The sequence below is a fragment of the Chroicocephalus ridibundus genome, chromosome 3 (genome assembly GCF_963924245.1).
Source record: "Chroicocephalus ridibundus chromosome 3, bChrRid1.1, whole genome shotgun sequence".
Classification (NCBI taxonomy): domain Eukaryota; kingdom Metazoa; phylum Chordata; class Aves; order Charadriiformes; family Laridae; genus Chroicocephalus; species Chroicocephalus ridibundus.
The window spans coordinates 43,093,908-43,110,357 of NC_086286.1; the positions used below are offsets into that span (position 1 = coordinate 43,093,908).

Here is a 16,450-nt window from a genome sequence, read left to right on the forward strand (position 1 = left end):
ATAGCATCCTTCAGTGATAGTGAAATGGCATTTTTGGGTTTTTGTGTTTTCAGCATCATTTTCAATTGCTAAGGTATTTTTTATTACCTCTAATTGATTTAGTTTGTAATGAAAACTCAAGGAGTGAATACACTTTGGTAGTTACAGAGCTTAGTATATGCGTCCATATGTTTTGTTCTTGTTGTTAATGCACATCATCACTGTCTGAAAAAAATAATATAGATAGTACCAATAATACGTCTACATATCAGATACAGATTTACATAATGTACATACATATAGTATAATAAATATATTTTATATATTAGTATAGATAAAGGCCATGTTATAGATAGCATTCGGACATAGGCAGGCTTAATTCCATTAGTTCCAATTTTTAGGTGCTTGAGTTGGCAAACTTAAATTAATGCATCTTATTGTATGCATTTTTGTATGTATTTGCAATCGGAAAATGAATGGTGAAATTCAAAATCTTCAGCACTGGAGAGGATGTGCTTTTTAATTCATACAGACGTTTCTGCAGGTTTGACTCTGTACATTTTTGCCTTCAGATTGCCCTAATACAGTCACCTTACTTTTCTGTCCCTGGCAGTTTCTTTTACTTGCCTGTTCCTAAACTAGCTAATCCAGTTTAGCTCTACTCTAGCTATCCACCAAGTTTTTCTTTCTCATGCAGGTTCCAGTTTTTTTTCTGTCCCATTTCCACTCTTCTCCTTTTATTCCCTAGTCTTTTGTTCCCGACATCTCTTCTGTAAATAACTTGCTGGATGCCATCTTTCTGTATTGGATTTTGCTTCAATGAGGTAGTTTCTTTTTCGTATTGTTGGAGGAACAGGATGAGGCATTATAAGTATATAGGAGAAGGAGCTTTCCATTTAGCAGGTGTAGAGACAGGAGATAGCCGTAGCCTCTGGATTATACTCAATGCATATATTTTCAATGATTTTGTGCTTTAGTAATTGTTACTGTAATTTTTTACCCTCCTCCCACTGCACTCTTATCCCTCCCACATGTAGTGTGTCCAGATGCCTTACATTTTCACAGGAATACTAAAAGGATATCAAAGGTCTTGGTTTGCCAAGTTTTAAGTCTCGTCTCCAAAAAGTAGTATTTTCCAGCAGTGTGCAGCTTTAGGCAGACACCCAGCAAAGAAAATTTCAAGCCTACATGATTGAAGTGTGATAGCATTAAAGATGAGAGGATGGTTTTGTCAGGAGTAGGATGAGATAATCTTAGAGCAGACAATGCTTCTCGACTATTCTGTTATGAAGGTAGCCCGACACATTCCTTAGAGCTACAGCCGAGGAGGTAAAGAAAACAAATAGCCTGTTAACCCTAACCTCACCATCATTGTGATCATAACTTGGACTTCCATGTCCCTGAAGATGGGGGTTTCTTCGAGTAATTCTCGTGAGTAATACTTGGACGCAGCTACAAGCCTGGTTAAGTATCCTAAGCAGCTCTGCTTCATCATGCTCCCCAAGTTCCTATCATCTGCTTCTGTCCTCCTTGTTCCTCTTCCAGCTGTTGTGTTAAATTTCCTCTTCCTGTGTCCATCCTGCTTTAGCTCTTTCCTCTAAATGTTAAGGATGGCTTTCATCCCATCCAAGACCTAGCTGAGTTTATAAAAGCAGTGAAGTTGGATTACTGTTTCTCTTTTGAGTCTCCACAGTATATGCAGGTTTGCTAAATGTAAAGTCATCACCTTGACCAGTGAGCTGTCTGACTTGCATAATAATATTTAGATGTATAGTGAATGTATAGGTTTGAGAAATACACACCTGCATAGTGCAATATTTAATTTATTCCTCTCTTGGTTTTTATCTATGTGTCTGTCAAGCTTCTGAGGTGTTCTGCTAAGCTGCAGAAAAGAAATCCTGTTAGCAGACGTATCCACTCCCACCCTTCTTTTCTCTTTCAAATAAAAAAAATGCATGAAAGTTCTTAAATCAAGGTGTCCTCACAAAGACCCCCCCTAATATCAGTTCTTTCATGCCTGTATTAAGGATGGTCCAGTACAAGTAAGTCTGCTGATACTTGCTGTGGCTTTATATCATGGAGGCAGCGGCTGTTTCTTAGATGATCGTTTCCCAGATTGTTTAGAATAGTCAACTACATCAGTAAAAGGTGCAGGTCAACTGCTATGTGGTAGCTCTCCCAAAAGGAAGTTACAGTGGATTGTAAGTGAACAGGAATTCTGTTGCCGTATTTATTATTGACTGATCTGTGAACCTGATAAATCATTTTAGATCACACGTTTGATACGGATCAGCTTTGAACAAGTGATAGCATTCCAGAACATGAGATATGATGTTTGTGTCTATTCTGTGGTAGCTGCAGGAAAACACATTATACTTTTGACAGAGTAACCTTAACATCACAAAAATGTTTAAATATGTTTGCATGAATAAAGTGCTCTAGTAGGTCAGTGTTTTGCATACGTAATGTTTAGTGTGGTATGGTATATCGTAAAATCTAATACACAGTCTTATTAAACCATTGCCTGAGTTACCAGTGATGTGGTCTTGTGACAAAGGAGTAATAGGCAGTCTACTCTATGTTTGTGTGACAAGGAAGATCTTGGATCTGAAAGCACAACCTGTGAGGACAGATTGGTTGAACTGATTTAGGCCAGAGACGACTGAAGAGAGATAAAATAGTGTTCAAATGTCTAAAAGGGATACCTGCTGAAAATATAAAATAAATTAGTCAATAGGGCAATAAACAATACACTTAAATTATAGGAACAGTTGCATTAAATGCCAGGAAAAATCTTCCACCTATAAAAATAATTAATTTCCTTATAGTTGGATGGAATAGTTTGCTTACAGAGGTTTTGAAATTACTACTTTTCAGGGATTGTAGAAAGAGTTTAGAGAAATACTTATGAGAAATAGCATAGGTAGACTTGATTCTGCCTTGGGGCACAGAGAGAACTAGATGATTTCCTGAGGCAGCTCCATTGGGGGCATGTGAGTGGTTGTTCTATATTTAATAGTCAGACTAGTTTCAACATCTGAATTTTCTCAGATAGGGTATTTTGCGATAAATCTAATCCTGAAGTGACAGTAGCATGGGTAATTGTGGCATGGTTACCATTGAAGGGAAAATGTCATATTCCTCCTGCCAGGTACAGATGGAAAAATGTGCCTGTGGCTACTGCTGTTACCTTGGCATACTAGAGCAATCCAGGATCTAATACTCTTCTTACCCTCATAACGCAGACCTAGTTTGCAAATGGAGATTGCACTCTTTATATGGGTGACAGTACAAGTTCCATCAGTTCCTTTGAACGCTTTCTTCACCTTATGATTATTACCTGCTACCTTTCGTTCAAGCCCATGGTTATATTGCCATTCTGTATTTCCTTATATGTGCTGGATACATGCTGATAGGTATACATAAGCTATATGTATTTTATCTAAGTAATTTTATTTGCTCTTCACCCGTTAACTGTCAATGTATAAAAGAGGCAATGTTATGTATTTCTCTAGAATGTCAACTAATGAAAACAGAGCGACCAAAGCCAAACACATTCATTATCAGATGTCTTCAGTGGACCACTGTCATAGAGAGGACATTCCACGTAGACACTCCAGAGGAACGGTGAGGGTTTTATTTTTGCTTTGCTTTATGTGTTCTTTACGCAGAAGCCTCGGAACAGTCTCTGCTGGGACCGCACAGTGATCAGCACTTGGAACTGTGACATTCTGAGTACATCTAAACTGTTATTTGAAGAATTTATAAGTCAGCTTCTGTAAAATATTATCTGAGCTCATAGTTAGTGTAAGAGTTGCCTGAGAGTAGGTGGGATGAGTATGTTCAAATAAGCCAAAACTATGTCATGATATGTCTCTGAAGTGTTAAAATTTTGAACAATAGAAGCCTGCATTGAAGTGTTTTCCAGCTTTGCCGTCTTAAATTTTCCTTTTACTCCTTCTAATGTGCTCCTTTTATTTTGTCACAGAAAGCGGTATGTTTGTTATAATTTATTTTATATTTGCTTATTAGTTTTTCTTGTTTCAGCAAACATACACAAACTCTTAAGAATTAACTTTTTTAATGCAGCAAAAGCATTTAGGAGTTAAGGGATGGTGTGCCTTGCTAAAATGTTCGGTATTGTGTCTCTGGTTTTTGGACCATGGGTCTTCCCATGGTGGGCATCTGTCCTGTTGAGACTAATACTATGATTTGGCTTTATTCATATGGTTGTATCAGTAAATAACCAATGACTTTGCTTTTTCCGTTGTTTCTCTTTCAGTAGTATATTCACTTAAAATTTTTTTTTGTTCTACCTTGGTACTGTTTCTCCACCCTGTCTTTCTTCCATGTGTGTAGCATAAGTACCTCTTAGTGCGTTCACTAGTACCACCAGACTCCTCCCATATCCCTTGCTGGCTGAGCAAAAAGCAGCAGGTACCGCACTTGATGTGGGGCTGTGGCGTGCTGATGGGCTGGCTGGTGTATCTGGGCTGGTTACCCAGCACGCAGAGTAGCCATGGGCTCAGCTGCCCCTGCTTGTCCCTCCACGGAAACCCTCATCTGGGCCTGCCCCTCCATGCAGCCACTGTTTTTTATGAAGCTTGTAGGAATTGAATTATCTTTGAGGGCCTCTTTCTCAGGGGAGTTTGAAATTGGCTAAAGAGTTGAGTTTTAAGAGGAGACAAAGAGTTGAACACATGGCGTGGTTTAATAAATCTTATTTATTTTCTGTGAAAATGTCTCACGGGGAGGGGTTGTGGCAAAAATGTCTCTTAAAACAGCAAGTTATTATCAGATAGTATCAGATAGGAGATGACATTCTATGCTCTGAGCTGTATTACACCTGGAGCAAGTGTTTTCAAGTTTTGACTATTAAAATATTACAAAATCAGACACTGGTAATTCTTGAAACTAACTGTGCAGTGATCCTTTTTGATGCTGGTCAACTTCAGCTTTATTTAACATAATTCAGTATTTGGCAGGAGACTGAAGTGATTAATTTATATCAGTCTTCTGCTGTGTAACATGAGAATTAAACACTGAAGCAATGTAATGTGTGAAAAACGTTATAAACCATTTATCTGTATATATTTTATGAGTTTCTAATAGGGATGTTGGCTTGTTCATGATAGGGAAGAATGGACAGAAGCAATCCAGGCTGTAGCAGACAGACTTCAGAGGCAAGAAGAGGAGAGGATGAACTGTAGTCCAACTTCACAGATAGACAACATAGGAGAAGAGGAGATGGATGCTTCAACAACCCATCATAAAAGAAAGGTAATGAGATTAAAAAATAACTGACAAGACTAATATGTAAATAACTTCCATAGAATGGTTTAGTTGGGTAAAACAATATAAGTGGAATAGTATTTCTACAAAATTTTCAGTGTATTACAAGCATAAAAGTAGTTGTTTGTTTTATTTCAATAAAGCTGAACTGCTCTAGTTTTATTTATTTGTTGTGCTATCTGATACAGCACTTCTGAAAAACAACGTTCAACCATTCAGGTGCATGTTAACATTCTGCTTATTGTTTGAATATTATTTTCATCTTTTCCTTTTTGTTTGTTTACTCTTTTTAGAAGTGTGGTAATAAAATATTTTCTTTAGAGGAGTAGATTTGCCCCCTTTCTCATGCAAATAATACCCAGTACAAATTAGATAATTTGCATGAGAAAGGCTAGCAGGATTTGGCTTTTAATGACCTTGGTTTTTGCTATCTGGGAAAATAACTCTGCTTTAGTTTTCAATGAAGTGAGAGAAAACAGTGATTTATTTTTTTTGCAGTCCTTCAGAGCTTTTGCTGTAAGTAGGAATATGTACACTGTTGGCTATAAAGTACTTGTAGTTAGATCTCCAGAGTCAACAGGGTAAACACACAACTAAGAGCATGTTTGAAAGATTCAGTGCTACACAAAAATTTGCTTGTTATTTTGTGTTTCCATTTTGTCTTGCGTTGCTGTAAGTACAGACTACTTTTGAAAAATGGATCATTCAAATGGATGTCTTTCATTTACTATACAGGATTGACATGACTCAAGAAATGCATTGAAGTTGCATGAGAAATAATAACCTGTTTCTATAGGACTGGCTTTATTCTTTCTAGCTGGAAGTGAAACCTGTAGAAAACTGAGTGGAAGTCTGCTGACAGAGCAAAATAGTCTTACGGCTAATGTAACTGAATGCCTTTGAACGATGAACAATGAAAAGAAATAGTGAACGTGTGCCTTTATCATAGAGCATGTTTTGTTCATTGCACTATATGAAGTAAGAATCATAGAAAAACCAGTGGCTGAAAACTATACCCTGATGAGTATAACAAAGGTGTCATAGGAAATCGTAGTTCTAGCATGTCCTAACTTTTGAGAACTTGAGTTTGCAGTGCAAACATAGTTCATGCTGCTTCATTGTATGCAATTTTCTAACCTTTTTCCACTATAGAAAAAGGTAAAAAATAATTATATACAGCTGTAACAATACTCTCATCGTACATTGTCAGGTTGACATTGAACTTTTAGCCTTGTGACATAGATGTTTAATGGTTGTGCTCCAGTAAGTGACAGCAAGACAGAGGCAGCGTTCGAGATGTGTCAGCCTTTCTGAGAGGCAGTGTGATTATGTGGAACGGATTTGGGTTTGCTCTATTAAAGATCTGAGCACTATTCCAAGCCTGTGTATCCTCTTAGTGGAGTACAAAACAGCTGCATAACAACAAGCATTTTCAAGGTGTCAAAATTAATGCTGTTTAATATAAGTAGTTTATCTGGAATGTATGCTTTCCTTGTTCACAGTGCAGTGCATTTTCCCATACAACAAAAGGGATTGTGGGAACAGGAGGAGGAGGATCAGTTTTCTTCCTGTCTTGCTGCTTACGCTTTAAGAAATGCTGAGATAAGGTGCTGTGACAGTGCATGTGCAGCACTGCAGAATATTTAATGGCTCTGGCAGCAAGCCAAAAGCAAACTCTACAAAACAAAGGTGAAATGAAAAATGGTGGTATTCGACATCTAAAATAGAGCAGAATGGAGTTTTTGTAGCCAGTGAAGAGCATACTGATGGCAGCAGGGATATTTTTTTGCCCAAACTCAAAATCCCACAGTGGATTTCTGACTGTGGGAAGACTTCAGCGAAAGGTTCTCAAAAGTTTTTGGAATTAAAAATATTAAGTGACTATAATGACGGGGAGTTGTTACTCTCTTGGTGTTAATTGGAGTTGGGAAAAATATGTATTTTTTAGAACTGTTTCTGTTTTGTCGAAATGTTTCTGAAAAGCTTCTGTTTAAGCTTTTGTAGTTGTTAATATAATCAGAACCATTTCAGTTATAACAACTTAATGCATTTTTATTGCTTTTTTTGGTATTGGATTTCTTTTCATTTCAGAGTTTTTTTGCACAATGTGTCCTACAAGCTTGTTTTGTCACCTGATTTTACATCTAAGCCCAGTGAATTTTGCTTGTGCATGCACCAGATGGTATACATATGAGTAGAAGAGCATAATCAGATTAAGAAACAAGACAGAGAGGAGTGGGCCTGTTCTTCTCTAAAAAGGTAGCAAAAGGTTTATGAAGAAAAGAGTCTTTAGGATGTGGGACTTGATTTGAACAGGCATGACAGCGACATCTCTGGCCAGATTAGCTAGAAGAACCAAAAGCACTTCAGTTTTTTTGCAATTTTTTAAAATGGTGTCAGTGTGCCGCTTAAATTTTATACTAATAGCATCTGTAAATTTTGGAGCAGTAAAAATTCTTAGCAAAATGCCTTTATTTCTTGCTGTACTATTCCTTGTAAGTGGAGTTTCATCCTGATTGAAGTCAGATGAACGCTCCAAGTGGTACAATCTTTGTGCAATTCAGGAATTTTTAAAAATTAGTTCCTTGGTAGGAATTTTCAACGGCTATAGTAGGGTGTATTCTCTTGAACAGATCATCCATAGGGGAGTAAAGAGGCTTTACAGAAGGCTGAATATCATAAGGTTCTTTGGTTAGTGAAGTTTCCTGTAGCTTCACTGCTTTTCCTTTGTTTACAAACTTGTTTTGCAGGGTGCAGAATGAGTAAAGAATAGATTTTTCAGAGGAACCGAAAAAGTAACGTTATGAGGAAAAAGATTCAATCCTCAGAGTTTGGTAGGAATGAAAAAGATAGGAAATTATCAAGGAGAAAGAATCCAATATTACTGGAGCCTGCAAAGTTGCTTACCAACATCCCTCACGTTTAGGAAGTATTTCCATTTTTCCACCAGTTTTCAGTACACCCTTAGCTATGGCATCTGTGTTTTTATCTCCTAAGGTCTTGTGTTCTTTGGCAGACTTGAGTTACCCTGCACTGCGTATCATCTCTAAGCCTTCTGCTGAGCTTCTAAAGATTGAGAGCATCAGGAGACTTTATTCTTAGAACTAGCACTACTGCCATAACCTGCTGTTAAGCCACGGCTCAAAATCTTGCAAAGCTATTACCTTCCTCTTATGAATATACATATATTTTTTAACTTGTTTTCACTGAGCTTGCAGCTAGATTCATGACTGCTTTGATGAACATTATGTAAGCAAATTTTGGGCGAATGAGTCTTTCGATTTGACTGGCTTGCTGCCCTTAGCATCAAACCCATGTCTGTGATCAGTTGAGCCAAGATCCTCCTACTGTGTGTGGGCAAAGGGCTGCTTTTCTGAGCTGGTTTTATTCATACTCTGATGGTCCCTCTCTAAATCCAGCCTCTCAAAGAAGATCGGAAGTATGGGAAAAAGTTACCGCTTTGACACTGCTTATGATCCCGTAAAATTTTTGACTGTTAGAAGTGATAAGTTGTTATGGTCGTTGACTCAGTATTCTTTATCAATAAAGCTGTTGGCCATTCTTTGTTGGGGAATGCGATAGCTGAAGACTGAAGATACACTCATCTTCTGCCTGAATTGTGTTTTGAATGCATTTTGGATTTTTCATAGAATAGTTTGGATTGGAAGGGACCTTATAGATCATCTAGTTCTAACTCCCTGCCATAGGCAGGGATACCTTCCACTAGACCAGGTTACTCAAAACCCCATTCAACCTGGCCTTGAACACTTCCAGGGATGGGGCATCCACATATTGAGGTCCCCAGAGCTGGACGCAGTACTCCAAGTGTGGTCTCACAAGAGAGGAGTAGAGGGGCAGAATCACCTCCCTTGACCTGCTGGCCATGCTTCTTTTGATGCAGTCTAGGATGTGGTTTGGCTTTCTGGGCTGAGACCGCACATTGCCAGCTCCTGTTGAGCTTCTCATGCACCAATATCCCCAAGTCCTTCTCCTCAGGGCTGCTCTCAATCCATTCTCCACCCAGCCTATATTTGTGCTTGGGATTGCCCCCACCCACATGCAGGACCTTGCACTTGGCCTTGTTGAACTTCATGAGTTTCTAACAGGCCCACCCGTCAAGCCTGTCCAGGTCCCTCTGGATGGCATCCTTTCCCTCCAGTGTGTTGGCCGCACCACACGGCTTGGTGTCATCAGCAAACTTGCTGAGGCTGCACTCAATCCTACTCTCCAGGTCACCGACAAAGATGTTAAACAGCACCAGTCCCAGTACTGACCCCTGAGGAACACCACTTGTCACTGACTGCCAGTTGGACATTGAGCTGTTGAGTGCAACTCTTTGAGTGCGACCATCCAGCCAATTCCTTATCCACCAAGTGGACCATCCATCAAATCCATGTCTCTCCAATTTAGAGACAAGGATGTTGTGTGGGACAGTGTCAAATGCTTTGCACAGGTCCAGGTAGATCACGTTGGTGGCTCTTCCCTTATCCACCAATGCTGTAACCCTGTTGTACAAGGCTGACACATTTGTCAGGCACAGTTTGCCCTTAATGAAGCCATGTTGGCTGTCACCAGTCACCTCCTTATTTTCCATGTGCCTTAGCATAGTTTCCAGGAGGATCTGCTCCATGATCTTGCTGGGCACAGAGGTGAGACTGACCAGCCTGTAGTTCCATGGGTATTCCTTTTTTCCCTTTTTAAAAATGGGTGTTGTGTTTCCCCTTTTCCGGTCAGCAGGAACTTCACCGGCTCTCAAATACGATGGATAGTGGCTTGGCAACTTCATCTGCCAGTTCCCTCAGGACCCACGGATGAATCTCATCAGGTCCCGTGGATATGTGCACCTTCAGGTTCCTTAGATGGTCTTAAACCTGATCTTTTCCTACTGTGGGTGGTTCTTCATTCTCACAGTCTCTGCCTTTGCCTTCTGCGACTCGGGCAGTGTGGCTAGAACACTTGTTGGTGAAGACTTTTTCATGTGTTTTTGTCAGTTTTCATTGCTTTAGCACAAAGGCTGTTGGTTTTGCTTGATGGTTATTGTAGAACTATCGAAGCAGATAACCTGACTTTCCAAAGTACTGACTGTGATATTTGAGAAATCTTAACCTTTAGTTGATTAAGTACTAGTAGCCACATAGTATTTGTATCACAACGTTACATCCTATATCATGCCTTGCTAGTTGTAAAACATTTTACTAGTTTTTGGAAAACATGACCATTTAAGGATTTGTCTGTGGTCATAAACTTTAACTTTGAACTCACTTGTGTGGTTTTACTTTAGGTAAAATGTATACTGAGCCTTTGAAATCTCTGTTGCTCATATTTCTTACTGGGATAAATGCAGTTTTGTTCTTCCTGACGGGAGGTGGTTTTGGCAGCAAAACAACATCTATCAGTGCAAATGTTTAAATATGTTTACGTGTGAACAAAGAATGGAATTCACCAAAGTCAGTTTGCTTAGAAGCTATCAACCATTACATGGGGAAAAGATTTAATTCCTGCTGATATAGCTTGAAAATTGATATATGGAAAGCATCTTCTCTTTAATAAAGCTTTGAAATATCCAGCTATCCAGATGTTACCTTAAGTAAACTGTTAGAGACGTTTTTGTAGCTTTTAAATTGCCCGTTAAACACTTAAAAGCTAACCAACATTGATGTCGTTGATGGAACTTAAGTTCTACCCCTTAAGTGGGCAGATTTTAAACTGACTCCGAGTGAGCAATTTCATAAATTATTTTTGCAGGTTGTCTACAGCAACTTTAGATTCACAGTAATAATATCATGTACTTGCACTTAAAGCAAAAAATAATTTCAGAAGGAAATTTTGCCCTTTATTCTTTCTCACGGGAGAGAATATATTTTGCTGACACTCTTTGTGATTGCACACCAAGGGGTATGCCCGATAGCTCTACACTTGGAATAAGTGTGAGGTATGTAGGCACTGTTAGGGGTGTTTCTGTTAGGGATGAGGAAAGTACTGATTCCATTGTGGAAGACACAAGTATCAGTATTCAAGAAAACTGTCTGACACTGCAACTAGTGATAGAAGGAGACACTAGGAAGATGAAAGATAAGCCACAATGGTTTTTTTTCCTCACACAGAGCAGGATTAAACTTACGTAATTTAGCGAAACTGACACTTGGAGTATAATTACTCTTTATAAATGTGTTGTTCCCTTCACTAAGAAGGGAAGTTTATTGATACTGCAGGACAGTACTATAACAACAGTAGGTGAGTGTGTTGCCTTTCAGAGCTTTTAACTGCCTTCCTCAAGGTTCCTGGGTGCCTTAATGTTCTGCGTATGGTTCTGTGGTGCTGCACCCAAGCCAGTAACCCAGCATACTGAAAGATGTGCTGTGCAAACACACAGTGGGAACCAATGATTGGCCCTGAGTTGGCCAAAGGAGCCCAGCTGTCAATCCAAGGTGACCCTGTGCAGTTCTGCATTCTCAGATTGTGCTGCTTTTCTACATCTTCATCTTTGCATCTAATGCATAAACCATAGGGTTGATGCTCCTGAACTGGCTATGAAATGAACTTGCAGAACTAAAATGATCATTTAAAAGTCCACCTCTAATGCAAAGACTGCTGCAGAGTCTTACTGGTATAATATTGCAGTGAGGGTCAGGTATGTTTCAAAAAAGCCATCAATGCAGTGATTGGTGTTACACTAAACCTACTGATAAGCCACGTTTTTGTGTCCCTGGTTGTACATGAGTTGATGAGCTTTCTTAGATGTGGAGCATTCATGAAATGCTGGTATAGGCTAAGACTTTGTTCTGTGCGTGCTTTGTGAAAATAAGTGTGTGTATGTAGTATACTGTGCAGTACTTGACTTTAGAGAACTATAATAGTATTGAACAATATATTGTAACAGTTTAAGGATACGCTTAACTATTACGAACTCAATCATAGAAGTGTACCTATTTTTGTAAACTGTTCTTATTATATTGGTAACAGTATTTGGTTATATGCGGGTACACTTGTGTGCATATTGGAACTGCATAGCATAAGTCTTGCTAATCCTTGTTCTTTGCTCCTTATAGACTATGAATGATTTTGACTATTTAAAACTACTGGGTAAAGGCACGTTTGGCAAAGTTATCCTGGTCCGAGAGAAGGCTAGTGGGAAATACTACGCTATGAAGATTTTGAAAAAAGAAGTCATTATTGCAAAGGTAAGGAAGGTTATAGTTTTAATATTGGAATATTTTTAATGGAATAGTCAATATCCAATACATAAGGTGTATATGATTTTTAATGGCAACTGAATTTGATAGAAATATGTGTGTATCTTCAGAAAACAAGAGTACAAAAAAACGTACGTGTACCCATTTTGCATGCCTTTTTCCAGTGTCTTATAATCTAGAGTTTGCTAAAACATTGACAGAGTTCACTGGGCAGGAAGATAGTGCAATCTGAGTTTAAAACAAGAAACAGTGCATTATAGGGTATATTATATACTTAAAAAAAATTATAAGTCAACTGCAGGTTTATTGAGATAAATGCAATTAATTTTATGGATCTGTGCTCTGTTCCTGATATGTTGGATAAGATGGTTGTGCATGGGACTAACAATTTCATTTTTTCAGTTTTTGAGGAACAAGAAAAGTCTGAAGCTGATGTCTGAAGAAGTGGTTTAAACTGACATTGTCCATTCACTTAAACTTGGTTAGTTTAGTGTTACTAGCTCTTGTGCTTGGTCGTAATTTTACTAAGTTTAAACTCAAAGATCATCTACTATGAGCTTTGTTTCTAGCAATGCTAAAGTTTTGAATCCCACTTGCACAGAATGAGTTGAAAGCAAGAAACCTACATGCTCTTATCACCATGAGTCTCAATTAAAAATAATCCAAATTATTAAGTAAGGAGGTTTTTGAGGAATGTGGATCTGACTGAGAATTTTGAATGCTTGAGGCTAACAATACCAGTATTTGTAAAAACTGAATGTGGATGGGAACTACTGTGGTTTACATATATTTTATTTTAAAATATCCTTCAGATTTTTCTGTTTTTCCTATTGGCCTCTGAAAACAGGGCTTACAGAGTTTTGCAGTCTATCTCTGTTCATTTGTCTGTCTGTCACTCACTTTCTAATAACTTTTGAATATGTTGATCACTTTCGATTACATTTGATAGAGGAGTAGAAACCTTAAAACCAATTATATTTCCTTGAGTTTTGTTAAAACCAGCCCACGTGCAGGGGGAGAGACTTAAATTTATGTCTTCAGCAGAGAAGAGACTGACCTGTGAGTTCTGTGCGCCCTTAGCAGCTGTCTCGCGTGCACTGGCAGGCTGGTCGGCATGTATACGATTTGGACTAACAGCAACAGAGAGTGCCCTTTTCTTCTTCATTATCAGGAGATACAGAAAGAAAAGAGGGTATCGCTGCTGCGTTCCCCTGATGCTACATGGGAAGGAGCATCTCAGTGGCCCTCCTTGTAAGACTTTATAAATGGCAGCCATCTCTGTGGGTTGCCCTGTGGGTCTATCTGGTCACTGCATGCTGTGGCCCAGTCTCCAGCCTGACGTCCTTCCCCAGTGCTCTGCCTGCCCGCAGCACCCAGGGGGTCCCCAGGGGAGTCTTACGTCTGACTGCTATGAGCTCCTCTTCTGCTGCTGCTTGTTTATACCCTTCCAGACTTCAGAGCATTTCAGCTTGTTTCTTCGTATCAATAAAATATAAAACACATTTTTTGATTTTAGGGTTTTCCCTTTCACTTTGCCGGCTGCTACAATCTCACTGAATTTATAGGAGGCTTAAAACTGATTCTCGGATAAGTTTGTCTCTCTCTGTTGAGTGAAAATTCTTGTTCATAGGAGCACGTATAAAGCCAGAAAAATTTTGAAGAGATCAGAGATGCAACTGCTCATTGATCTGTTTACCTGAAAACAGAAAGCTAGCTCAGTGATAGATTGGGCAGAACGTAGCACTCCCTGACGCAGACCAGGGTCTGTTTTTCTGCCTGTTTGTAGACTAGAAGACGATGAAGTGTGTGAGGAAACATGCCTTTCATCCTATGATGAAAATGGGAGTACCTCAGTCTTGTAAATTTGACTTCCTCAGAACTGGAATTTTGTTTTGAAGGGAGTTGTCCTAAGTTTTCCGTAGTATGATTGTACATTGATAAGAAACTGATGAAAGAATAAAAAATAGACTATGGTCAGATCTTCACAAGTGAAGGGATTGTGGGTTTTTTCCCTATAAACAGATAAACAAATACCATTTTTTCCACTCCTCCCCACACTAAAAACAAAAGCAGACTTGAGCCTGAACTTAGCTGTCTAGTCCAGTCAGTGTGTAAGTATGTCATGGGGATTTATCAATAACATTTAACTCTGAAGATCAGTGCTAAGGATGCAGTCACTAGCTAGCATAGCTCTGCAGTCCCAACTCAGCCTATAATGTGATATAATATACACTATAGAAGGTCATACCTGTAACGGTTAGGATAATACGATGCAGAAAAGTAGTGCATTGACAGCTGTATCTAGAAGGCTGTATAGCATATGCCCAGTTCAGACTAAATCTGTTGATCCTAAATTTTCATGACAGATTAATGTCACACTTACAAGGCAATTGCTACCAGTATTACAAACTTCTGAGGCAGTATGAGAAAAACTGGCCTTTGACAGCTTTTTATGCCCCATATCTGGTGAATCACTGAGGTTTAAAAATAAATAAATAAAACTTTAGGCTTGCTTTTTTTCCTTGAAGTGTTTTTTGTTTTTCCCCCAGTATGTGGTTTTAGTGTATACACTCAGTGTTGCACTGCTATTCAGCTAAATGGCATCATAATTTATTACCACTAACTCTGTTGTTGTTTAACTGCCTATTTTGACAATTTTAAAAGTCTGATTTAAAACTCCTGACATCTGTGTTTACTTTCTAGTTTCATATCTTCAGAGCATAGTCTGATAAGCATGTGCAGTACAATAATGTTATAATGGTATTATTTGTAGCAATAATAAAGTATACTCTGACTAAATATATTTACTTCTGCAGGATTATGGTTGGAGTCGCGCTAAGTTAGTCTTCAATTCTGTATAATATAATACTCAGCGGTAGCTTAGTGCTACAGAAAACGGTTAAACCACCCCAGTGGCTCACAGGCTTTTTAGGTCCAGCCCCTGGCAGCCTGGGGAGGGAGGATTCACAGCATGTATTACATGGAGAATTGCGTTAAAATGGCTGTGCATTCATAATATGAACCTCCTAAATGCCCTGCTTTTCTGCCTAGTCCTTAGCAGCTGCCCGCTGTTGTAGCACAGGGCAAGCCCTCCTCCTGCCGTCCTCTCCTCCTGCTCTCTCCCTCTCAGTTACTACCTCTGTGTTTCTTGCAGATGGATTCGATCTCCGTAGATACCTTGTTCAGATGATTCATACCACGACTGCAAAGTTGTGATGACTATATTTTTAAACTGTCAAATCCAGTATTATCATTTCTTCCTTCCCTGCATTGGATATAAAGTTAAAGGCTTCATTTTAAAGCAAGAAAATAAGAAAAATCAAATCAAATAAAATACATTAAATTGTATTTCGCCAAACTTAAAGTAAATTTAAGATCTTTTCTCAAAAAACATGGATTATTTTTCATGTTTCTTTCAGGTTGATACATTTTCCAAAACTGTACTGTAGCTTTCTCTTTTTGGAAGTGTTGACTTTTTCCTCATAATTAATTAAATAACAATTTTATATCTTAATTCAGAGGTACTTCTACTCTTTATTTTTCAGGATGAAGTGGCTCATACGCTTACAGAAAGCAGAGTGTTGAAGAACACCAGACACCCTTTTTTAACAGTAAGTATTAGGAATTAGTTTTAAGTGTATTAGCGGGTAATTTTTAACATGATGGGTATGCCGTTATGAACATAATTTACAGACAAAATGTGAAGTCTTCCTCATGATGATTTGTAAGCAAGCAGTACCTACCTGGTGCTTGTGATATCCTTTATCAGAATATGTGTTTAAGAGTTCAGAAATACAGTTTCTAGTAATTTTGTAAAGCTTAACTGCACTGAAAACAAATTTAATTGGAGAATGTAACTGTCGTGCAATTTTTGTATATGAACACTTTTAAAATAAAAGTTATTGATTTCACATAGTGTCAAGTAATTGATTTTTACCAAGAAAGCTTAATTAAGAATTCAGTAAAATTATAAAAATAACTACTTG

The 16,450-nt window shown here is 38.4% G+C and overlaps 1 protein-coding gene across 3 annotated transcripts in view; it reads left to right on the forward strand.

Moving 5' to 3' along the window:
* AKT3 (AKT serine/threonine kinase 3) overlaps positions 1-16,450 on the forward strand; it is a 157,446-nt gene that overhangs the window by 90,563 nt on the left and 50,433 nt on the right. For all 3 annotated transcript variants that reach the window (XM_063328923.1, XM_063328922.1, XM_063328924.1), the window contains exons 4-7: positions 3,495-3,606; positions 5,115-5,259; positions 12,321-12,452; positions 16,010-16,075. In XM_063328923.1, the coding sequence (XP_063184993.1) occupies positions 3,495-3,606; positions 5,115-5,259; positions 12,321-12,452; positions 16,010-16,075 (455 nt within the window). The remainder of the gene's footprint in view (positions 1-3,494; positions 3,607-5,114; positions 5,260-12,320; positions 12,453-16,009; positions 16,076-16,450) is intronic.